The sequence below is a fragment of the Callorhinus ursinus genome, unplaced genomic scaffold (genome assembly GCF_003265705.2).
Source record: "Callorhinus ursinus isolate GAN/ISIS: 27379988/994484 unplaced genomic scaffold, GSC_fseal_2.0 scaffold2, whole genome shotgun sequence".
In the NCBI taxonomy this organism is placed as follows: domain Eukaryota; kingdom Metazoa; phylum Chordata; class Mammalia; order Carnivora; family Otariidae; genus Callorhinus; species Callorhinus ursinus.
In genome coordinates this window covers 26,582,441-26,608,363 of record NW_027397064.1, presented here as the reverse complement: position 1 = coordinate 26,608,363, position 25,923 = coordinate 26,582,441, and the positions used below count along the sequence as shown (strand labels likewise).

The following is a 25,923-nucleotide window of genomic DNA, read 5'->3' as shown; positions in this document are numbered from 1 at the left end:
AAGAGGGTCCGTGCCATCCAAGGCAGTGGAGAGGTCAAATAATATGAGTAAGGCCACCACAAAGCCTGAACAGTTTGTGCTGGATTTGGCAAGCGAAATCATTAGTGACCTTGGACAGGATGATTTCAGGGGAGGAAGAGGGAAGCTAGACTTCCTTCCCTAGCGTGGAGGACCATGGGTTACTCCTTAAAGAAGTTACCCTTAAAGAAAGGAGAGAAATTGGGCTATGGCTAAAAAAGGATGTAGGACTAAGAAGGGATCCTTTAAAAAAAAAAAAAAAGAAGAAGAAAATGTATTATTTCAAATAAATTTTTTAATTGTAGTTAACATATTAGTTTCAGGTGTACCACAAAGCGATTCAACCTTACATCATACATCACAAAATAAACACCATAAGTCTAGTCACCATACACAGGTAATACGATATTGACTGTGTTCCCTATACTGCACTTCACATCTCTTCAACTTGTTTATAACTGTAAGTCTGTACCTTTGAATCCTCTTCATCTATTTCACCCATCTTTACCACTCCTCTCTAGCAACCACCAATTTATTCTTTGGGTCTGTTTTCATTTTTTGTTTATTCACGTTTTGTTTTTTAGATTCTACATATAAGTGAAATCCTATGGTACTTCTCTTTCTCTGACTTACTTCACTTAGCATACCACCCTCTGCATCCATCCATGTAGTCATAAATGTCAAGATTTCATTTTTGAAATCAGCTTATGGCTAATATTCCACTGTCTATATCCATATATATCATAGTTTCTTTATCCATTCATCCACTGATAGACACATAGGTTGTTCCCATACCTTGACTACTATAAATAATGCTGCAATGAACATAGGGGTACATAATATCTTTTTCTGTTAGTATTTTCATTTTCTTCAAATAAATCCCCAAAGTGGAATTGCTCAATCATATGGTTTTTGTTCTATTTTTAATTGTTGGAGGAACCTTTATGCTGTTTTCCATAGTGGTTGCACCAAGTACGTTCCCACCAAAGGTGCTAAGGGATTCCTTTTTTCCTACATCTTCACTAACACTTCATTTCTTGTATTGATACCAGCCATTCTGAAGGGCGAGCCATCTTACTATGGCTTTGGTTTGCATTTCCCTGATGATTAGTGATGTTGAGTATCTTTTCATGTGTCTGCTATCTGTATATCTTTTTTGAAAGAAATGTTTCTTAGGTCCTTTGTCCATTTTTTAATCAGGTTGGTTTTTTTAATACTGAGTTTTTTATAGATTTTGAATATTAATCCCTTATTGATTATATCATTTGTAAGTATCTTCTCCCATTCAGTAGGTTACCTTTTCATTTTATTGATAGTTTCCTTTGTTGTGCAAAAGTACTTTGTTTGATATTATCCTGTTTATTTTTGCTTTTGTTGTCCTTGCCTGAGGAAACCTCCAAAAAAATTTCTTCAAGTGTTGATTATAACTTCTCTCATTTCTGATTTTACTTGAGCCTTCTTTCTTTTATTCTTGATGAGTCTGGCTAAAGGTTTATCAATTTTGCCAGCTCTTAGTTTCATTGATTTTTTCCCATTGTTTTCTTAGTCTCTGTTTCGTTTATTTCTGCTATGATATTTATTATTGTCTTCCTTCTATTAATATTGGGTTTTGCTTGTTCTTCTTTTTCTAGTTCCTTTAGATCTAAGGTTAGACTATTTGAGATTTTTGTTTCTTGTGATAGGCCTGTATTGCTATGGACTTTCCTCTTAGAACTGCTTTTGCTGGGTCCCATAGATTTTTTTTTTTTAAGATTTTATTTATTTATTTGAGAGAGAGAGAATGAGAGAGAGAATGAGAGGGAAGAGAGTCAGAGGGAGAAGCAGACTCCCTGCTGAGCAGGGAGCCCAATGTGGGACTCGATCCCGGGACTCCAGGATGATGACCTGAGCCGAAGGCAGTTGCTTAACCAACTGAGCCACCCAGGCAACCATCCCATAGATTTTGGAATGTTGTTTCCATTTTCATTTGTCTCAAGGTATTCTTTAAATTTCCTCTTTGATTTCTTTATTGAGTCATTGATTGTTTAGTAGCATGTTGTTTAGCCTTTAAGTGTTCGTTTCTTTTGAGTTTTTTTTTTTTCTTGTAATTGATTTCTAGTTTCATACTAGTGCGCTTGGAAAAGATGCTTGATAGGATTTCAATCTTCTTAAACTTATTGAGATTTATTTTGTAGACTAACATGTGATCTATCCTGGAGAATGTTCCATGTGCACTTGAAAAAAAATATGCATTCTACTGTTTTGGGATGGAATGTTCTACTATATATATATATCTGTTAAATCCATCTGGTCTAAGGTGTCATTTAAGGCCACTGTTTCTTTATTTTCTGTCTGGATGATGTATCCACTCATATAGGTGGGATGTTATAGTCCCCTACTACCACTGTTATTACTGTCAATTTCTCCCTTTATGTCTGTTAATATTTGCTTTATATATTTAGGTGCTCCTATGTTGAGTGCATAGATATTTACAAGTGTTCTATCATTTTGTTGGATTGATCTCTTTACCAGTGTGGTCCTTCTTTGTTTAAAAGTCTATTTTGTCTAAAAAAAAAAAATTAAAAAAATCTATTTTGGGGCACCTGGGTGGCTCAGTCGTTAAGTGTCTGCCTTCAGCTCGGGGCAGATTCTGGGGTCCTGGGATCGAGCCCCACATCGGGCTCCCTGCTCCACGGGAGGCCTGCTTCTCCCTCTGCCACTCCCCCTGCTTGTGTTCCCTCTCTCGCTATGTCTCTCTCTGTCAAATGAATAAATAAAATCTAAAAAAAAACAAAACTATTTTGTCTGATATAAGTACTTGCCACTTCAGCTTTCCTTTTGTTTCCATTTGCATGGAATATCTTTTTCCATCCCTTCACACTTTCAGTTGGTATGTGCTTTTAGGTCAGAAGTGAGTCTCCTGTAGGCAATATACAGATGGGTCTTGTTTTCTTATCCATTCAATTACCTTATGTATTTTGATTGGAGCATTTAGTCTATTTACATTTATTTATTTATATCTATCTATCTATCTATCTATCTATCTATCTATCTATCTATTTATTTTAGAGAGGGAGTGCATGCTGGGAGGAGGGGCAAAGGCAAAGGAAGAGAGACAGTCTCAACAATATCCTGCTGAGCATGGAGCCCGATTTGGGGCTCCATCCCACAAACTGGAGATCATGACCTGAGCCAAAACCAAGAGTCAGATGCTCAACCAATTGTGCCACCCAGGTGCTCTAGTCATGTACTTATTGCCATTTTGTTCTGTTTTCTGGTTGGTTTTGTAGCTGTTCTCTGTTCTTTCTTCTCTTGCTTTCTCCCCTTATGATTTGATGATTTTCTTTAGTGTTATATTTGGATTCTTTTATCTTTGTTTTTTTGTGTATCTATTACAAGGTTTTGGTTTGTAGTTACCATGAATTTCATATATAACACCCTATGTATATGACAGTCTATTTTTTTTTATTGCAGGTATGTTTTTTATTTTTTTTTAAATTTTGATTGTCATGTTAATCACCATATATTACATCATTAGTTTTTGATGTAGTGTTCCATGATTCATTGTTTGTGTATAACACCCAGTGCTCCATTCAATATGTGCCCTCTTTAATACCCATCACCAGGCTAACCCATCCCCCACACCCTCCCCTCTAGAACCCTCAGTTTGTTTCTCAGAGTCCATAGTCTCTCATGGTTCGTCTCCCCCTCCGATTTCCCCCCCTTCATTTTTCCCTTTCTGCTATCTTCTTCTTTTTTTTTTTTTTTAACATATAATGTATTTGTTTCAGAGGTACAGGTCTGTGATTCATCAGTCTTACACAATTCACAGCACTCACCATAGCACATACCCTACCCAATGCCTATCACCCAGCCACCCCATCCCTCCCACCTCCCACCACTCCAGCAACCCTGTTTATTTCCTGAGATTAAGAATTCCTCATATCAGTGAGATCGTATGATACATGTCTTTCTCTGATTGACCTATTTCACTTAGCATAATATCGTCTAGTTCCATCCACATCATTGCAAATGGCAAGATTTCTTTTTTTATGGCTGCATAATATTCCATTGTGTGTGTGTGTGTGTGTGTGTGTGTGTGTGTGTGTGTGTGTACACACACATCTTCTTTATCCATTCATCCGTTGACGGACATCTCCCTTAACTAATTATTGTATATAAGTTGATATTATCACTTTTGTTTTTTACCCTTTATACTAGCTTTATAAATGGTCGACCCACTACCTTTACTATATATTTGCTTTTATTAGTGAGATCCTTTTCCTTCATAATTTTTTTTCTAGTTATGGCCTTTTCCTTTCCACTTAAAGAAGTCTCTTTAACATTTCTTATAAGACTGTTTTAGTGGTGATAAACTCCTTAAACTTTTGTTTGTTGGAAAACTTTTTCTCTCTCCTTCAATTCTGAATGATAAACTTGGTGGGTAGAGTATTCTTGGTTGTAGGCTTTTTCTTTTCAGTCTATATGCCTGAATATATAATGTCACTCCCTCTGGCCTGCAAAGTTCCTACTGGAAAATCCTCTGATAATTTTATGGGTACTCCCTTATATGTAACTAGTTGCTTTTCTCTTGCCGCTTTTAAGATTCTCTCTTTAATTTTTGACAATTTAATTATTATATGTCTTGGTGTGGCTCTTTTTAGGTTCATTTTGTTTGGGGCTCTCTGTGCCTCCTAGACCTGAATGTCTGTTTCTTTCCCCAGATTAGAGAGGTTATCAGCTATTACTTCTTCAAATAAGTTTTCTGCTTCAAAAAGATTCTTAAAGTTGGGAGAGGCTTGGGCACATTTATATGCTAAAATGAAGGTGCTAGTACATGAGAAACTATAGATAGAAAAGTAGGGATAACTGACAGAGCCTGGCCCTGGAATGGCCTAGAGAAAATGGGATGGGGACCCAGCTGGAAGCTCTTTCAAATATACATATTTGCACACATATGCACACACACATCTCCTGTATTTTCTTAATTTAATTCCTTCAGGTTTCTACTAAAATGTTATATAAAAGGTAGTTACTAATTTTTCCAGTGTTCCCTCTAAAAGTCAACATATTAGGAACCCAAAGCTACAAATTACCTGAAAGTAATCTAATTTAGCAGTCCTCTGGTAAACAGGATCTTTGCTACAGGAGGGTACTGCTTTTTGCTTTCTGACAAGGCTACTGTGCTTAGGGTTTTCTGGGATTAAGTGACCTTACTGCACTGCAGGGCTACAGACCATCAGATCTGACAGCATTTCTCCAGCAAGCCAACCCTGAGAACAGCCCTCCTCATGCCAATGCAAGTTCATCTGGTCAGTCCTGACATCAGAGCCAAAGGACAAATGTGTTAAGGGAAATTACCTTACCGGCAGGTAGCACTATCAAATTCTCAGATACCAAAGAACAATGAAGAAACCTGCTAAAGAATCAGGGAAATCAAGTAGCATAATCATTTCTAAGGCCAAAGTTTTCTAGTTTACCAAGAAGGTAACTTAGGCTTCATTTATAGATTGCTCGAATGAGAAAGGTGAGAAAAAAGGAAAATTAAAAAAGGAAAAAGGTCATATATGATTCAGAGTCCTTAATATTATGCAGTTGGTACTTGGGGTTAAAAAAGGCAAAGATAACTGCCCAAGAAATCAAAGGCAATGGTCTTTGCAAGAAAGGTAGGGGGTCCTCATTCCATTTTGTCCTTAGGACACTGAATCAAATAAATCAAGATTCATTTAACTCAACTAATTTCTGAGGACTTCAATTCAGCCCCCACCAAGGTTTGATGCTCATGAGAGAAGAGGGAGTAGGTCATAGATGAGACTTGGAAGTAAGCAGACACCTGGCAGGATTTTGTAAGATTTAATAATATCACCATTTCCCTGAAGCTCAGTTCTTGGAGGTGCACAACTGGCATTTAAAAACCCAATGATTAAAATGTGAAAAAAAAAGTTTATAATGGAAATATGTTAGCACATGTAAGAAGTTTTAAAGAAAAGACCCATCTACACACACACACATACAAATACCACCAAAGGAAAACAAATCAAAAACAATTTTGATTCCAAGTCAGAACTGTCTAAACGAAGAATAGGGATAGAAGAGCATAAAGAATAATTTTAAAAAGAAAACCATTTACTCATGTAGCATTACTGGGTTTTCCAAGAATATGTGATTTGGGTTGGGTAATTTGTGCTGAGTTGAGAGGCTTGCAATAACACCCACACTGAAATCAGTACAAAGCACCGAGAAGCATTCCCCAAGGAGATGCAATTTGCTGTTCTTGATATGAGCTGCAAACTCTTCCTGAAATCGCTACATTAGGCTGAATGTGGACAGGAATCATATGTCTAGCCATGCTCCCAGCTAATGGAAAAACAATTTTAAATCAAAGGCAGATATTTCGATAGCAACCCATGTAGAAGAAACAAGCTTCGATCATTTCTCTAGATACCTCATTTTGCTAATCTCATTGGCTGAAAAAGTAGCAAGATTGCATCAGACATTATATCTTGGCAGATAGTTATGGGAAATAAGGACCTCTTTTACCTGCTCATTCAAAAATTGTGCTTAAGTTTCTTAGTAACAATCTAAAGCCTGGAGAGGGAATACTTGGGAAGTAATTTTGGTTGTGATTATTCTGGGGTCTGATTATAAGAGTGATAGACTGTATCACAGTTATAGATCCTAGCTGAAAGTCTTAGAGTATTTTTTAACAGTTCCAAGAACTAACACTTTTTTGTTGTCCCTTAGAAAATGATTTTAGATAATTTCTGTATATTTCATTTCCTCAGAATAAGATAAAATCACTTTTTAACTTTCTGAAGGAATTCAGTAAATAAAAAGCTATATGTACATTATAATAAAATTAATACATAACTTGCCAGAATTCTTTTCACAGATTATTAATCTGTTTAGTTTTGAATGACATTTGTCTTTTACAGTCTATAACTCCCTTTTAGAGTGTTGATATTGGTATATGATCTGCTAAATAAGATCTCTGAAGAAAATGAAGGGGGAGGAGCTATAGATCAGGAGGTTAGATGACTTGAAGACCTTAGAAGTTCTAGAAGTCATCCAAGGGAAAGGGAATTCTTAAAGTAGAATGAGAACAGTTGCTTTCATGTGTTTTAGTAGTTTTTGAAGTCCTGATAGATTCCAAATTTGTTGAGACTAAAGCCCCAACTGCAGCTAATGACACTTTTTAATCCACTAATTCGAAAAATAAAGCCACAAAATCTAAGATTAAATCTTACAAAGAACAGAGTCCTATTCATTTGCTGAACCCAAGAGTTATCTATACACTTAGAGTCCTGCTAATGCTTATTCTTCTAAAATTCAACATTAACTAGTCTTTGTAGGCTAATAATTGTACAATTAGATCTCAAATTTTGGTTATAAGATAGTCCTCCCATGCAGGTCAGAGACATGCCAAGTCATGTCTGTAGAGATTGTGTTTTAAGAATTAGGCTGCCCTAAGAGATATGTCTTAATAAGCCAGCCTCCTAAATTAAGTGTATTCAATTCCCAACAGCATGCAATCTTTTCTCTTTGTAACAGATAACCCCTACACCTAATATGTCCGATTTTGAGGGGGGGGGGAAGAGGATGTGTTGCTATGAAATGATCTCTCTCAGTTTATTATCAGTTCATGCATGCTTTTGGGTACACTAAGTAATATCCTCACTTACTTTTTCCAAGATCAATGTTATGTACGTATGCTCACACATCAAAGCACCATTTTTATTTAGTGAATCATGCTTAAGACAAATATTTACTGGCATAAAAAGATGTTCACAGTATACCAAGTGCAATGATTGGGTTAAAAGTAGTATGTACAGTATGAAACCATTTTAATGGGGAAAAAATAGTCTGTGGAGGAAAAAGTCTGAAAAGACATGTACCAAAGTGGTAAGATAAAGGATGGCTTTATTTTCGTTTTCTATAATGACCAGTATTTTTTTGGTAATAAGAAAAATGTTTGACCAAATTAAGTGGGTAGAATCTTGGGAACACTATTTTATTCATTTAGTTAATTTGTTCAGCAAATATTGATTAGCCCTCACTATACCGTCAGGTACGGGTCTAAGCCCTGGGGATGTAGCAGTGAACAAAACAGATAAAAAGCCATGACCTTTCGTAGCTTAGATCCAGTGCGGAAAGCGGGCCCCTGCATATGGCTGCAGAGAGGGAGCAAAGCACAGCCTCCATATCCATGCATGATAGCCCAAGAGCCGGAGACAGACAAAATACCTTGTCATATGGCAATAAGCGCGAAAGAAGGCGGGAAGTCTGGGGGTGGAGCGAGTGTCAAGGATACTTCATTAAGGGGACAGTTGTGTAAAGACCTCAAAGAGGTAAGGAAGCAACCGTGCAGTTGTCTGGGGAGAGGAAAAACAAGGACAGAAATGACACAGGACCCTGCCCACAGACCGGAACAGAGGAATGAGGGGGCAGGTAGTGGGAGGTGAGGGCAGAGGTGCCCGGGGAGGAGACAGTGCATGGCCTTGGCTTTTACCTGGAGGGAGAGGTGAAGCCATTTGTCCGGATGACGGCTGACGTCACCTAATCCACACTTAGCTCTAGCTGTAGTTTAAGAACAGACTGACGGGGGAGACCAGTTACTGCACTAAGGCAGGGGAAAGAGGACAGTGGCTGGGACCTGGGCGGTAGCGAGCGGGGGAGGTGGTGACGAGCACATGTATTCTGAAGGCGAACCCACCACAGGATTTGCTAAGGCACTGGCTGGGGACGTGAGAGAGAGGTGTTCAGCACGAACAACAGGGCGGCAGGAGGTGCAGGGGCCGGTCAGCTAGACGAGGTCTGCAGTAGGCACGGTTCGCAACAGCAGTGGGCGCAGGAAGACTAGTTCCGCTTTGGGCATGTGGAGTTTACGATGCTGGCGAATGGCCAAAGGACATTACAACCTCTGTACTTAGCCTCCCCTCAACTCTCTAGAAAGACAGCTTTCCCCGGGGCTAACAAAGGAAGGAGTGGGAAGAGAATCTTGGTAAATCAGATGACACTGACGGGCTGGTCCAAGAGCTGAGCAAACTGCTAAATTTGGCAGTGCCAGTCTGATAGGATACACATCCATACACTCATTTTTTTTTTCCTGGATAAATTAATAAAAATGAGAATCTTTATGATAGAAATTTCTCACTATTTGGGAAAGCTGATATTTCAGTGAGAACTAATGCTGAATATAATTATTTGATTTTAAAAAGCTGTTTGATTTGAGATCATTTGCCTTTTTTTTAAATTTACTATGTTCTTTTATGAAACGGTGAAAAATAGGCAGTAATGTTTGTTTTGGTAAAAAATATACATATATATGACAACCCTATAGACATCTTTTTTTTTTTTTTTTAAGATTTTATTTGAGAGAGAACATGAGTGAGAGAGCAGAAGCAGGGGGAGTAGCAGAGGGAGAGGAAGAAGCAGACTCCCCAAGGGGCAGGGAGTCAGATGCGGGGCTCGATCCCAGGACACTGGGATCATGACCTGAGCCGAAGGTAGATGCTTCACCGACTGAGCCACCCAGGCGCCCCAGATATATCCATATTCTTGTTTAAACTTACAGGTCTGTGAAACGGGAAGGTCTGGTAAATGCCGACCTAGAGAAAATGTACTCGTTAACACTAAGCCAGTTGTCATGCCTTGCTCTCCTAGGCTGACCGAGCAACTGTGAGCACAGGAGTGCCTGTGTCAGCAACCCCACCTTCCCCCTCATGGGACATCACTGTCTGCCACCTCCCTGCTGCCTGCCTTCCCCCTCTTCCACATGACCTCAATCAAGGCTTTAGGAGAATTAGAAGTGGTTCCTCTTAAGAGTCTAGAGACCTCTGGCCATCACGACCACCAAGAGCAAATGTTCTGGGCAGAGCTGCAGTGATCTGGTTCTGAGCGGGGGGGGGGGGGGGGGGGGGGGGGGGGGGAACGACTCTGCTGCTAACCAGCTTTGTCACCTCAGGCAAGTCACGTAGCGTCTCAGAGTCACAGCTCTTTCTCTTCTTTCTAAATACCCTCTGTTTCCTGTAAGGAACAAATAATATATTTATGGGAAAGCACTTTTTAACTGATAAAACCATAATTATCTTACATGGGCCCAGGTACCACCATAAATAAATGAAATGGGCTGGGGAGAAGAAAACAGGGCCGAAATGTAGTGTCTACTGAATGACCCTGGGTTCGGAGAGAACAGGAGCAGGAGAGACTATGCCAAGTGAAGCATCCAGGATCTAATGCTGACTGCTGCTAGCCGGGAGGGAGGGACTCCTCTGATGTCCTCAGCGACACCAGGGAGCTTCGTTGTGCATACATGAAAACTCCTGGTTATTTAAATGTTGGCAACTAATTCACAATCTTTAAAAGCCAGGAGGCCATTCCTGAAAGGCCAAACAAAACATGTCTGAGGGCCAAATTTGGCCCTGAGGTGCCCGTTGGTGACGGGATTTACACACACACCCTACCGTTCCTATTGTTCAGTGGGAAATACAGTGCTGGGACCCCTACCAGTTCTTCTCAGTGTCCCTCCCAAAGACTTCCCTAAGGCTGCTGATGTGGCTGTGTCCTCACAGTGCTAAGATTTTCTGGAGAGTTCTTCATGTACCTTCATGTGTGGACACTGTAAATAACTCTTCTCATGAAAAGTTAACTGGGCTTTAAACCAATCCAACAGGGTCACCATCTGGGAGTCCTCAGGAACAGTGGATTGTCAGCACTGTAAACATTTTAGACTTCACAGAAGACACTGACTTTTTCTAAACTGATCATCCCTGCCAATCAAGATTTGCAGTATGGGTTCAAGAACAAGGCATTCATTTAACAACAAGAACAGGAATACTGAGGATGAAGAGCGGGCGGTCATCATGATGACAGGCCTAAAAGCAAACTGCGACTTCCCTAATAAGGCGACGACCAAAGTTAGCTCTCTGGTGGGGGAGCACCAATACGATTAATCAGTCTGTTTTCAGTTTTCTCACGACAGCAATATTAACAGTTTGCTTTATTCTGTTTATATGGTGCTGACAGGTCTTCAGCATGTTGGGCCTCCTTGCTGGAGATTAATGGCTACTCCTATACGGAGGTGAAAACCAGGCAAGGAGAAAATGCCTTTCACAACTAGATGAGCTCTGGCTTCTCCCGCTCTCTTTTGTTCCCTGCTGCACATCAACTCCTCCCCCTTCATTTCTATCAAGGTTACACGAGATTAGTTGGATCTAGGAGCTTCTTCTTATGTTTAAATTCCACTTTAAATGTTGTGTTCCCAAGTGAAACAAAAACAAAGGGAACCTTAAACATGACTTCTGGACAAGTTTATCGTCTCTCTTATCAAGGGTGCAGTTGGCTCGTTTTGTTTTTTAAAACGCCAGACTCCTCATAAAGGTAAAAGGTAAGAGATGGCCTCTGGTGACAGGAGTTTTAGCGTCTTCGGTGGGTAATGGTTCCCCTTTGTGCCTATGGTTATGTAGTGCACCCTTTAAGAAGGCAGAAATGATATTAAGTATGGCCCAGCTGCAAGAAGTATAGGCATCCCAGAAAATCTTAGACCTACTGCACTAAATAGTCCTCTATTTCAAAATAAAAAGATTTGAAATAACTCAAGACCAGCCCCCTGTAAGTACTGCTTGTGTACTGGTATCCTTTCCTCTGTGCCAAGGTGGGAAGACATGGTAAGCCCAAACGTTATTTTAACAGCATATGAATATAGAGAAACTAACTTTTTTTTTTTTTTTTTTTAAATCCATGTGCCTCCTCTAGGGTTCTGTAGGAATCTCATTCTTTGGTCTTAGGGAACCTCCTGCCCCACCCATTTTTATGCAACAACTGCATGAATAAGTATGCATCAAATACCCCAGATCCTCAGGCTCCTTGGCCAGGGTGACCTCTCCAATCCACTTCCTCTGGCTCACTCCTCTCCTGACATAGGAACAGGAAAAGGGGACTGATTCCAGTAGACAGGGCATCAGGGGCGGCTTTTAGGTGGAAGCTTCTAACAAAGATTTTTAAAGCCAGAGATAAGAACATTCTAGGATAGTAAAGCAGTATTAATAATAGTATTTAATAGTATTTATTGAGTGCTAACTATGTATAAGCACTGTTGTACACACTTGTTGTAAAAAAAAAAAATTAATTCCCACAACAGAATGCATTAAAGGAAGTTAAATCGTGTTTGAAGTACAAGATATTTGACAGTAGACCAATATACCGGACTAGATTTGCACAGATCTTGAATTCCATACTTAGTAATTTGCCTGACATGAAGGTTCAATGGGAGAGGGAAAAAACTGATGTGAGGCTGGTCTGAAGGATACTGCAATAGTCCTGAGACTCCAAGCCAGGGTGGTACATTGAAAGTGAAAAGGAAAAGAAAGATTTGAGACTTATGCTCAAAACACAACCAACTAAATTTTTTTTGACTGCTTTGATTTGTTTTTTAGTTCATCTATTCATTCATTCAAGAATTATTTTTGAGGGTTGCAGATGGGTCAGTCACTGTGCTAAAGGACATCTAAGGAAGAAATAAAATCCGAAGATTGACTCCTTCCTCATAATTGGGATACTAGCCATTATTCAGTGGTCTCAAGTGACACCCCAGCAGACATCTGTCCATCCCTTCCTCCTTCCTTCCATTCAGAACTTACTAAGTTTTGGTCATGAACAAGTGAGGAAAGACAAACAGACTGCTGTCTTCATTTTCCTAGCCCTAGGAGTATCTTCTTTCGAGAACTTCCATTCCTTTTCTGGTGGTCTGGCCATAAGGTGTAGGACATGGTGGTAAACCACCAGAACAGCATAGGTATTCTTAGTCATCCAAATGAAGAGAGGATCTATTTACCTTCTAAATGTATGCCCTGATGTGGCATATTTATCCAAAGCAAAACACTGTATCAGAAAGGTATCTAGGGGCACGCGCCTGGGTGGCTCAGATAGTTAAGCATCTGCCTTTGGCTCAGGTCATGATCTCAGGGTCCTGGGATTGAGCCCCGCATCAGGCTCCCCGCTCAGCGGGAAATCTGCTTCTCCCTCTCCCTCTGCCTCTCCACCTGGCTCGTGCTTACTCTCTCTCTCTCAAATGAATAAATAAAATCTACACATGGGAATCATGTCGGATACTTTTTTTTTTTTTAAAGATTTTAATACTGTCTAGAAGTATAGGCACAAGAAAAACTAACTCTGAGCAAAGCCAAAGGTGAATAGAACATACTTTGAACATTAAAAATCTTGTATCTAGGTTAGTTGGTAAATTAGAGACCTATAATCCTATCGTCTTTCAGGGAAAGCCCTGATCTGTTAAAATTAAGATTTGCCTCGACTTTATAAGAATAAATGCTGACCATTTTCTAGTGCTTTCTGAAAAACAACGAGGTAATAGAATGACTACCACTGAGAGGTATTCTGCTTTATGGCAGCTGCCTTCTCATTACTATTTTATGAGAGCTTGTCTAGATATTATGTATTCCTCACTATCTACATTTAATTCTTTTTAAAATGTCTTCTTCAGATGCCTGGGGTTATGTCAGGTTCTTTGGATCTAACCGGATCTCAAATAACAAACTATAGCACTTTAATATTTTCCAAAGGTTCTTTTGCATGTAGGCTCACCTCCAGAAACCATGACTAAGGTATGCTTTTGGTCATTTCTATTAAGACATTAAAAGGGATTTTTAGGGACCTATGAACACCATCAACAATTATCTCAAGTGTAAGCTAGTTCATATATGCCAAGGGTGAGACTTGAAATGCCAATAAAATCTAACTGTAAAAGAAGGAATCTGATGAGAGCAGGCACATTTTAACTTCACAGTTTTATTTTGAGGATCTGAACCTGGTATGGACTTGCGTGTTCTATGAACTCTGGGATAACTAAGCTATGGAAGAGCAGCCTGCATAGATGGGGACATGAAAAGGCAGAATCCTGGGCCTTTGTATCTTAATCCAGCCTCCACGGCCTGCATCACTTACCACACCTGTTTCTGTATGGAAAGTAAGATCTGAACAACCACCTACTTATTTCCATTGAAAAATGTCTTTAAGTTATGGAATAGTTCAGACACGCTCCTTTTACAAAGAGAACTAGGAAAAGTGTAAAACACTCCAGAACTGATCAGTGAGGACACTCCCGTGATTATCAAGTTAACCTAAGGGGAAGAGCAGTCTTCACTGTTGTGGGAAACTAGTTCCCCGGGTGAAAAGCCTTCAGCTGTGCTGAGATATTACCTTCATTTTTTCTGGGCTCAATCAGAGAGGACTTTGGAGGAAAAAAGTCAAAGATGAGCCTAGAGGGAGAGCCACAGAACTCGAGAGGGTGCACACCGTGAAGGCCGGGGAGGTCATCTGACCACCCTCCCCCGGCGGGCGGGAGAGGAAAACCAAGTGGAGCTGCCTGACCCCGTGACCTACCTGCGGCGCAGATCCTCTGCCACAGCAGCCCGGCAGCTGAACAGGTAGGCTCGCAGAGACTTCAGCCGCTGCCGCAGCCGCACCACGGTGGCCAGGGGCTCGGCGTGGCGGTACAGCATGGGGTTCTCCTGCTGGATGTCGATCAGGGGCTCTTCGTACACGTACTCCAGAAACTCTTTGGCCTGCTTAGATACCTACGAAATAAACTTTCTCAGTCAGTCTGGCAAATCATCCAGCTTGCCACACCTCCTCCAAGTAGGAACCAGAGTTTAAATATCAAAGTCACATTCTTTTCTTTCTTTTTTTTTACTTCTACATTTTATTATGTTATGTTAATCACCATACATTACATCATTAGTTTTGGATGTAGTGTTCCATGATTCACTGTTTGTGTATAACACCCAGTGCTCCACGCAGAACGTGCCCTCCTTAATACCCATCACCAGGCTAACCCATCCTCCCACCCAAAGTCACATTATTTTCTGAACAAGCCAAGAGAAATAGCCCATAATTTAACTAAATATAAATTTTGGCTTTTCCTTCTCTCCTCCAGAAACTTATAAAAGTAATCTTGCATGGAAAGGAGTTCATTAGTTCTGAATCTTGATTATATGAATCTACACGTGATAAAATGACACAGCACTATACAGACCCAGGATACCCATGTCCACTTCTGGGTTTTTTTTCTTTTGTTTTTTTTTGATATTGAACCATAGTGATCTAAGATGTAACCCAATGGGAGAAACTGGGTGAAAGGTACACAGGACCCCTTTATCTATGCAACTTCCTGTGAATTTATAATCATTTCAAAACTTAACATTGCTGTTAAGAGTCCTAATTTTTCATTTTTAAAAACTACATACATGTATATTCTGTACTACTTTTATAAGGAGCCATTTAAAAAAATAGGTAAATCAAGTACATATTACTAAATTCAAGAGGAATAAAAAAAGGATAGCTTAAAACGATAATTTCCATAGAAAACAGGCTCAAAAAACACACTTTAGTGAGCAGAAAGGAGTTTTCTTAGAATAACTTTGCGCTTGGGCTGACTGCCTAATCTATCTATCCAATTCTATATCCACTTCTGGTAGTAAACATCAAGCCTATGAAAAGGTGATTTTAATATGTCATTGTCCTTAGAGTACAAACAATGCATCTGAGATACAGAGGGAGTAGCTTAAATAATGTGTAACAAGTGGGGAATTTGGGGGAATCTTTACATACCAATCCACTGATACTGAGATGTGGACTGGCTAATGATATGTAAATTTGGTTTAGTTTCTATTTATGCAAGGTAAAACCTCTCTAAAAAGTTTCCACCAAAACTACTCTAGTACTGGGAGTAATGACAGAATTCAACATTAAAAAAATTCTGCTTATTAAAAAGAAAATTGAAAATCCACTATGCTTTACATTCCAGCCTAGGAGTTTATTAATGAAGATAAATAGGATACAGTCCTTCCCCTCAAGGGACTCACTATTTAGTATCAGAGATAAATATTTAAGATAAAAACTACATGTAGCACGTAGCCTGTCCCCTAGTACAGAGGAAATACAGATGAGGTCCACTGGGAGCTTAAAGGAAGGAGAAATCAACTGTCCCCTAGTACAGAGGAAATACAGATGAGGTCCACTGGGAGCTTAAAGGAAGGAGAAATCAACTGTCCTGGGGGGAAGGGAGCCCTGGCAAAGCAGGCCACACTGCCTAAGGTCTAGAAGGATAAACAGAAATTCACTTGGTGAGCAAGGATGGGACAGAGGAGAGTACCACAACTAGACACAACCATGAAAACCCCCGCAGTATGAATAGGTGATAACTAAATGTACAGCTATTGTATGCTGATTAAAACACATTTATGTCATTTAATATAAAATAGAACTCATATAAAAGTTTGTTATAGATACAAAAGCATTGATTTTTTTTTTTAAATAAAAGTCTCATTTTTTTTTCCTCATTAGCAATTTTTGAGGTACCTGTTGTGTGATCCTTTGGGGGTCCTGCAGTGACATAGGTGGTGAAGCTTACAGTCTCTGCAAATCAGCTCACAAAGAGGCACCTGGAATTAGCCAAAACCTTCCACTACTTAAGCAGATGGGAACTAACAGGTGGCCAGGATAACTAGCGCCTCACTGCGAGGCGCGGAGACACAGGTACGTGCCATACAGATGCCACAGCAGGCGTTAGTGGGGAGGAAAGTAGGCAAGGCCCCGTCCTCACGTAGCTCGAGGTTCGGTGAGAAAGACAGAATTGCGTTCAAGTATTTTATTTATCATGGTTAAATATTTGCTATATTTAAATATCTTAAATGGGGGAAAAAAACGGATGGTGTTCTGGGAAATGAAGTACAGTCCACTTGAAACTGTTGCTGAAAAATGATGTATTGTACAATTCAATTAGTCTTTCTGGCTCTATTGAGCAGTGTTTATACTGAGTCAGGGCCCTGCTGAATTAGGTTAACAATACTACCTTTTAGTAGGTGAACAGGACAAAGGGCACTGGCCAGTCTCCCAGGCCTGAAAAGGCTTCTCTCTTCAGGTGGTACTTAAGCCCAAAAGGGGGGCAAAAAAAAGTCTTTTTCAGAGACAGTAAAAGCAGTGAGACAAATGGGACAGCAGCTACTGACATCAGTGTTCATAAGCTGAAATTACTAAAAACAAAAACAGAGCTAGTTTCAATAATGTCTAAGGCACTGCTTCACGAAGTTATTACCCAGTGTTAAGAATACAGAGCGTACTGTGACTGCAGCTGCCCGAGTAGGTGAACGAACCCTGCAACACTGAGCCATGTTTTTGGCAGCATGGCTGAGCACATGCTCACTTTTGAGAATCCACCACTTATAACTAAGTAAGGGAATTTTTGAAAGAACTAAGAATTTGGCATAAAATGCTACTTTTGCAAAAAGAGAGTGCTGGATCCCCACTGATTTCCTAAGTTCTAAATAAGCCTGCATACTGGTATAAGGATTCCACTTCCAAACTCACTGTAATTAGAAAGCTTTTTTAAAAGATAATTTTTTAAATATATAGTTACTTAGGGAAGGAAGCCAGTGATACTCTTTTAAGTGAGAAAGTTTCTCTCCTGTTAACAGAAATACTACATAAATTATATGTGAACACCAATTATATTCCACCTAAGAGCTAAGAGCTACTGTCCTATTTCTTGCCAAATTATGAAAACCATGAAAAGCCTGAGTGCTATTTCTGATGTATGTAAAAACTCAGCTCATAGGTGCAGATGGATGGGCCCAATACATTTTCTAAAAATGGCTTTGGTTGGCATTCTTTTCCATGATCCCACTCCATTCACATTAGAAACAACTTTTATTGGGTCAATAGTTCATTTTCCAAACCGACTGACCTTTGGTATTTTAGTAAATAATATTTAATGTTTAATATAATTTCTTTCCATGGCTTTTTAAGCTTAAAACCAGACTAATTTAAGCTATAAGAACTCAAGTCTGTGACTTGATTTTGTTGCAGTTTGTGAACTGGTGCCCCCTTCACACAGCGCTGCAGTCTGCGTGATTCAAGAGCTGAGGAGGAAGTTGAGGCTGAAAGCTGCTTCTCCACACCTCACACACAGGAGTTGGAGCAAACAGCAAGTGGGTTATAATCAGCTACAAATTATAAGGACCAAATCTGCTCTATAAACATACGTATTTACAAATAAGCCTGTTATTTGAGAAGTAACCATCATTGGTATAGATTTAAACATAATACTCCTTTTGTTAAGCTGGTGACTGCTACCTCCTAAAAACAGAATTCTCAGATGTTCAGGTTTATGTAATTCTGAGAAAGAGGTTCTGGAATGGTGTCCTGGTATGCTCCCCCACAAATATAGCCCCGGGTAAGAAAACAATGGAGCAGAGGGAATGTTTACACAGAGACAGCAGTTTGGAGATGATGTGGTGGGGGTGGGAGTAGGGAGGAGTTCAGTTTTTGTTAAGGGAGGAGAATACATTAGAATAAAACCGATGAGAACATAATTTTAGAATAACAACTGGGACAAATAATCTAGTTCCATTTTTCTCAGCAGGTGTTCCAAGGAATACCGGTCCCACAAAAATGGTGCCCTGAGGTCCAACAAGAAAAATGCCACATGCCACATTCTTCTCTTAGTCATTCAGTGTAGCATGTTAGCCTATGAAAGCCTGCGGACAGCGCGTCTGCATCACGTGCTTAGCCCAGCAATTTCCCAAGCCTATCTGCAGACAAGGCAGCTATTTAGTGTTGTGCTGGCCTTGTACAGGGGGCGGTAGGGGATGAAACTCAGTCTGGGCCCTGCTTACCAACTGGAGGAAGGGGGCCTCTATCTCTAACTCCTTCCAATCTCTTGCCATCCTGTGAGCTCCCAGGGCTGCATTCTCTTGAGGCGCCCTGGTCCGATTACAAAGCTGGCCTGGCTGAGACCCTCCTATAGAACCCTCATTTGGTATAACACCTATTAACAGGCACAGAACTTGTTAATGCTCCATGGAACATATTTTGAGAAACGCTGAATTAATATACTTAATAGAAGAAAAAAAAAACACTGAATCCAGAGAGCTCAAGTGACTTATCTGTTCAGATCTCTGGATACCCTGTTCTGTGCTTTTTAGCATTATTTATATTCACAGTTCTTTTTATTCTCTAATAACTCTACCATAAACTATCTATTCATCACTCCTCAAAGGAGGGGATCCCTGTCCAGGTTCTGTCCTTCCCTTTTCCCAAATACAAAGCCAAGGGGCTACAAAGGGAGACTAACCGATGATGTAATCTGGCAGTATGCTGGCCATTTGATTTTAACTATGAAACAAAAATTACAGTCCAATAACCCGTCATTTATCTAGAAGTCACTTATTTGTTTACTGGTTTACAGTCTTTCTCCCTCCATTGGAATACGAGCATTCACAAGGCAGAGACTGTCCCCACTGCGTAGAACAGTGAGCATGGTGGGTGTTCGACAGATACTTGCTGAAGAAATGGATGAATGCTTTACGATGCTCTGGCTGGGACTCTGAACCACACACTCCTAACAGCTCGGCTAGCTGTTTCTAAGTTCACCACATCTTTAGAGTTACGAAAGTAGAAAGGGGAAGGACAGCTCGAGGCAGCATAGTCACACCGGAAGTGACAGCGGAAATCTTGGTACTAAGGAAGAAAGGTGGCTGCCAGGAGATACAGGTGAAAGTGCAGCACAAAGTCCGACTGAGGACAATCTGGAACATGCGGCAAGCTAAAAAATGTACAAATCTACATCTAGGAAGGTGTGCTCAGTCTCCCCTGTGAATGAAAGAACTTACAGTCAAAATGATGTATCAAGTTATTCATCGAATCAGTATCTGTAATACCAAAAGACTGAAAAAACAAAATCATCCAAGAAAGGACTGGTTAGATTGTCATGTGTGTATAAAAATGTGTATAATTCATGACAGACTATGGAGTGGCTAGACAAAAAAAGAAAACAGAAAAAGAAAGCAGGCAAGCCCCAGATGCGGGATATGATCTAAGTGGAAGGGAGGGCTCTCCAAGAGCTGCATGTAGATCATCTATTGCCACTGTTGTGTGAATAAGCACATGTACATAAACTACCTCTGGAAAGATACACAAGAAAAGAGTAACTGGTTGCCTGTGGGAAGAAGAACATGATAGGTGGGAGGGAGATGATCTATGTATACGTGCCCTTTGTACTTTTTGAATCTTGAAATTTGTGGAAGTATATTATATTTGAAAGAAGAAGAAATAAAAATATAGCAGTGCAAGGCAGTTTCCTTATGGAAAAGTAGCCTTCTCTACCACATTAAACCTGAAGTCATCACAGGACAGAACAATCATAATTCTGAGGCATTAAAAAAGGCAAGTTTCTAGTATGTATTTTCTGAAATAGAATATATGGAGCTAAGTGACAGTTAATCATTTTAAAAATACTAAAAGTAACACATTACTGAAAATCTGGAGAATAAAGATCAGGAAAGGAAAAAAAATATATCACAATCTTATTACAGTAAAAATAACCACTTATTGCTTTGGTATAATGTATTCTTCCCTGTATTTTCGCCTATGTTCATTGTGAAAAATCATGGTGAAACTCTTATTAAAATCAATCCCAACCATAATACTTCTTGGTCCTCTTAAAATAGGCACTGGGGGCCAATGGAGAAGGAATCAGGAGATCTTAAGGTTAATTGCAATTTGTTCGCAAAATCTCTGAATGACCCTGAGCAAGTGGTTTTTCCCATCAGTGAGCCACTCTCCAGCTCTGTGAGAACAGTACGGCTTGCCCCGAATGCCTCTCAAGATGGAGAGATAGTAAGTAGTTTATGTAACATGGAAAACCCCGAGCTAAATGGAATGTGAATATTCAGGCTAGGACACAAAAATATTTTTTTAAAAGTACAATAGTAGGGAACTATTTAGGAAGAGCTGAGGCCAAGTTTGAGGTCCTCACCACCTCTGTGTCATGCCTGATATTTGTGAATCGGAGGGCGGACAGTAGGGGGAAGGTGGTCTTCAAAGAGAATTTCATTAGAAAATGGCTACAGAACTTGAGGATAAGGTTTAGCTGCTGGATAACCCCGGAGCTCAATTCAATTTGCAGGATGTATACTGGAAAATAGATGAAATCCTGCTTTAAAAATAATTAGGAGTATTATTACTCCAGAGGGTAGACAAGGAAACGCTTCAGATGACAGATTTCAATCAGCTCTGCAAAACCATTTTTTCACTCTCTTAAATGGATATTCAAGCCAGTCACGTACTTCTTATTAAGGATAGGAGGCAGATCTAGCAGAATGATGTCTGGTCTTGGAAACTGATAGGTCTGAATTGATCCTCACAATTAGAAACATTAAGTTAAATCCTGGTGTCTGAGCAAAGACAGACAGATCCTGGACTAAATGGAATATAGTTACTTAATGCCAGAGAGAGATGATCCTGATAAAATCGACCAGCTCTGTTCTTGCTTTAAAAATCTTCCCTGGTCCACTGAGAATCTGGGAGGGAAGGTCCGACAAAGGAGATTTTCCTCATGTACAAGGTGGATGAAGCGAGGGTACCTAACACCTTTAATTAGTTACTTATCCTCTCAACATAAAACCTTGTCATCTGAACGACCAGCATGGCAAAATGTCTGCTCTAGAGAAAAAGACTGCAAGCGTCACTGATGGCTAAATTGATGGTTTCAATGGCTCACTGCACACAGATCTGGATCTCCTCCACCAATTCACATCTTCTTAAGCCATGCCTGATTTTCAGACTTTCCTCATTTAGCGCCACCTCTTCTATTTTAACTCCCCGGAGTGGTGCATATTCTGTTGGCAGGTGCCACTAGCCTAAGGCCCGGGTGAGTGCGGGGCTGGGATTGCCTCCCTCACTTGCTCTCTATACACCTCTCTTAGCTGTCAAAGCCCTGCTCTAAGCAGATTAATCTAAATAATCTAAACCAAACTCAACTCTAAATATGCTTTTATCTAATACACACATGGCAAATATATTTATAGCCTATATTCAGAGTGTCAAGTACAAGATGCAGAGGAGAGAATGATAACTCCGTCTGGGAGAGGGGAAGGAAAGAACTGGGAGAGGAAGGGAGGTTTAAGACAGGCTCGGTTAGGGTTTGCCATGCTGAAATGAGGGCACGAGGAAGACGAGAGGCGTCCGGTCAGCATGGCACGACCGAGGAACAGAAGGGAGTGTGACCTTACCGAGGACGCTCATGGGGGCAGGGAGGTAGTGCATGAAGGGGAGAGAAGAGCAGGGACTAGAGATCACAAAAGGTCTTGGTGTCAGGTTAAGAGATTTGTGTTTAACTTCTACACAACCATAGTAAAAGCTGGCATTAACCTAGCACCCGTGTGCCAGTCATGGTGCTCGGGGCTTTCTGTGAATCATTCTTTTAAGTCAAAAGCAATCTTATGAAGCAGTTCCCATTACAATCATCACCACCTCCATTCTAAAGGTGAAGAAACTGAGACTGAGAGAGGGTACAGAATTTACCCACGGTGAGATTAGGGTTTTCTGAACCATTGCTGGGGCAAGACTTCCAGGCAAGAAGCACAGTTAGGAGGCTACCAAACTCCTTCGTTGGAGTGATGCCCAAGGTTTGGGTCTGTGAGGTGGGATGGTGGGTGCCGCGGAATGCAAATCCAGTGGTTGAGTTTTGCTCACTGATTAGACCGGGGGGGTGCTGGCAGAGAGAAGAGCCCAGGCTGTCTCCCGACACTGGCAGCGCGGACTGGTGGGGCCACCAACATTCCAGAGGTACATGTGATGAGGGTGATGAAGCCGATTTGGGGGTATCGAGTTGGAGGGGCCCATAAGACAGACCTCATTCCTTCACTGATTCAGTATACATTCTTGCTTACCTACGACGTGCCAGAAACTGTGCTAAGACAGGTTCCCTGTGCCCAGGGAGCTCACAGAGAGGAGCACCATCACTATGTCCTAGGCACTATTCTAAACATTTCACATGCATGGACTCAGGTAACTGGCAGTGGGCCTGTGAAGTGTTATCGTCCTCATTTTACAGATGAGGACACTCAAACACAGAGAGACTACATAACTTGCCCAGGTTAGACACCTAATAAATGACCAAGACAAGACCTAAACTCAGGCAGTCTGAGTTCATTTTATTTTTTTAATAAATGTTACCTATTCTTTTTTTTAAGATTTTATGTATTTATTTGAGAGAGAGAATGAGATAGAGAGAGAGCATGAGAGGGGGGAGGGTCCGAGGGAGAAGCAGACTCCCCGCTGAGCAGGGAGCCCGATGCGGGACTCGATCCCAGGACTCCAGGATCATGACCTGAGCTGAAGGCAGTCACTTAACCAACTGAGCCACTCAGGCGCCCTGAGTTCATTTTATAAATTGGAAACTGAGGCTCAGGAAAGTTCAAGTAATTTGCCCCAGCAAATTAAGCCCCAAATAAGAGGTGGAGGTAGGACTTGGACAAATGCCTGTTTAACTCCAAGGTCCTGCAACTAACCCCCTAAGTAAGTCTAATTATAGATACACACACACACACACAGACACACACACACACGGCATGGTAGTGGCACAAGGGAGAGAGCCAGCAATGCAGCAAATAGGGTAGGGTGGGGAATACCAGAAAATATGTTGCCAAAGAGGACATGCTTTTATCAGCTCTGGAAGAATGAAGAGCGGTTGCCCAGATGGAGAAAAGTATCTATAGTACATGTGGAAGGATGATCTCTAAACAAGAGAAAGGATATGATAGGAGGGGAAGCAGTAAGGCCGGGTACAAATATAGAAACATTTGTAGGAATTCATATCCATATCTTGTAGTTTCAATGTTGCCCTTGAAGTGGAGGCAAGGTCATATGCTGAGAAGGATGGGGATGAGGCACCCTAAAGACAGTGAAGATGTGGATGGTTATTGGATTGACCAGGAGACGGAGCTGCCCAGGGATACAGAGAGGGTATCCACCAAATGGTCCCTCACAACTTTCATGTTTGTTTTAGACTTCAAATATTAAAGGTGACAGGGGCACCTGGGTGGCTCAGTGGGTTAAGCGGCTGCCTTTGGCTCAGGTCGTGATCCCAGGGTCCTGGGATCGAGCCCTGCATCGGGCTCCCTGCTCGGTGGGAAGCCTGCTTCTCCCTCTCCCGCTCCCCCTGCTTGTGTTCCCTCTCTCGCTCTGTCTCTCTCTGTCAAATAAATAAAATCTTAAAAAAAAAATATTACAGGTGACAGCTATGGGTCCCTTCCCCACCCACCTTGCTCCCAGGTGATACAGTTACATTGACAGCAAGTCTCAGATATCTATTAGCAAGGAGATATAAAAGCAGTCATACAGACTGTGGTTGGGACAAAGCACTTTGCGTGGAAGGTTCATTCAAGAAAGAGATGACAGCATTCTGGCAGAAGGATCAGAAAAGCTTCTAGTCAGTCAGGTACCAGAATTCTCAGTTCTGGCAGAATACAGGAACATAAAAGAATCCTATGCCTACAGTACTTCAGTGGATTAGATTCCCCAACTTGCCAAATTCTACTGCCTTGTTTCTGCATGGGCAGAACTGTGGTACAATGCCGCTAACAAGTGCAATACAATCCACATATCTTGAAGACTACTAGGTTGAAAGCTAGAGCTAAGATGTCATTTGGCAATTAAATCCACAGATCTCCCTTGCGGTAGCAAAAATGGAGCTGGAGATAAGGGTGGAAATCATCAGGGAGTCGAAACTATGCAAGAGAAAGAGAGAATGCAATAGAGTATAAAGCGGGAACAGAAAACAAAAAAATGAAGCTAAGGAACTGCAACATTAAAGGTGTAGGCAGAGGATAAAGAATCAGAGAAGGTGACAGAGGAAAAAGAGTTGGAAGTAGGAGAAGAACCAGGGGTGTGTCCTCCAAGTCAAGGCAGAAGAATTCCTGGTCCAATACTATATCCCAGAGAAGTCCAGTAGAACAAGAAACTGACAAGGGTCAATCAGGTTTGGCAAAACTGATGGAGGAGCTAAGATCATGAGCAGAGGCAGAAGGAATAAACCTTCCATAAAAGGAGTGATGTTTCTTCTGTGGTTGGAAGGAGGACGGGTGTAGATGCAGACAAGTTTATAAAAGGGTTGGCAGAATTATTGCCTAATCACTCCTGAAACTCTATGAAATAGAAGGTAAAGGCTTTTCCCAGAGTAACCGGGGCTGGGTCTTTAATCTCTTTAGACTCACAGGTGCTGAAATAAATCAATATGATGACAGCTACTGATGTAAATGGAAGGGGCCCTCCCTAAGCTACCCACTGGCACCTACATCCAGACTCCGCCTTTTCTCTTACTTCCTGCTCCAAGCGAAGGCCAACCCTCCTACTGTCTACACAATTCTTTCTCACTCCACCATGATTCTAGCAATTCTCTCTCTCCTAGGTAGTTCACATTAGCATAGAAAACATGCTGTTATTTCTTCTATTAAAACAAAAATCAAACCCGATTTGATCCTACTTCCCCTCTAGTTACTCCCCATCTCTCTCCATCCCCTTATAGCAAAACTTCTCAAGAGTTGTCTGTTCTTGTCTCTTATTTTTCTCCTGTTCCATGTCAAACTCACTCCAGTCAGACCTTCACTCCCACTGCTCAATTCAAACTGCTCTCATTAAGGTCACTCATTACCTCCGCATTCCTATATCCCATGGTCAGTTCTCAGTGCTCATCTTATCCGAACTACGTATCAGCCTCTGTCACAGCTGATCTGAAGACACATTCTTTGTGTGGCTTGTTGGACACAGTAGGGTCTTTCTCCCTCACTATGCACTCCTCCTTGGTCTCCTTTGCTGGTTGCTCCTCTCCTCTCTACCCTCTTAAGGTGAGTGTCCCCCTCCCCAGACTTCCTCTCCTCCTCTGTTGACTTGCATTTTTATAGCTACCAAGTCCGCTATTTGTACTTCTGGGATACCCTTGCTAGGCTGTTAGCAGTTACTTTGCAAAGCGTGCTTCTCACTTCCTCCCTTTTTACAAAAATAAACAACAGTCCAGGTGAAGGTCTAAGGGTGGCTCGGTGCACTGTTCTTTGGTGTGGGCCCCCACCCAGA

The 25,923-nt window shown here is 41.0% G+C and overlaps 1 protein-coding gene across 10 annotated transcripts in view; it reads right to left on the bottom strand.

Annotated features, from left to right (window-relative positions):
- PLEKHM3 (pleckstrin homology domain containing M3) overlaps positions 1–25,923 on the bottom strand; it is a 179,228-nt gene that overhangs the window by 86,595 nt on the left and 66,710 nt on the right. For 7 of the 10 annotated variants that reach the window (XR_003212235.2, XR_012374419.1, XM_025892494.2 and 4 more), the window contains exon 5: positions 14,395–14,588. Coding sequence is in view for 8 of the 10 variants with exons in the window: in XM_025892494.2 (XP_025748279.1) it covers positions 14,395–14,588 (194 nt within the window). In the remaining 2 variants the exon portion in view is untranslated. Of the gene's footprint in view, positions 1–9,361; positions 10,024–14,394; positions 14,589–25,923 lie in introns of those variants that run through there. The other 3 variants (XM_073879393.1, XM_073879398.1, XM_073879383.1) reach the window with 3 other exon arrangements.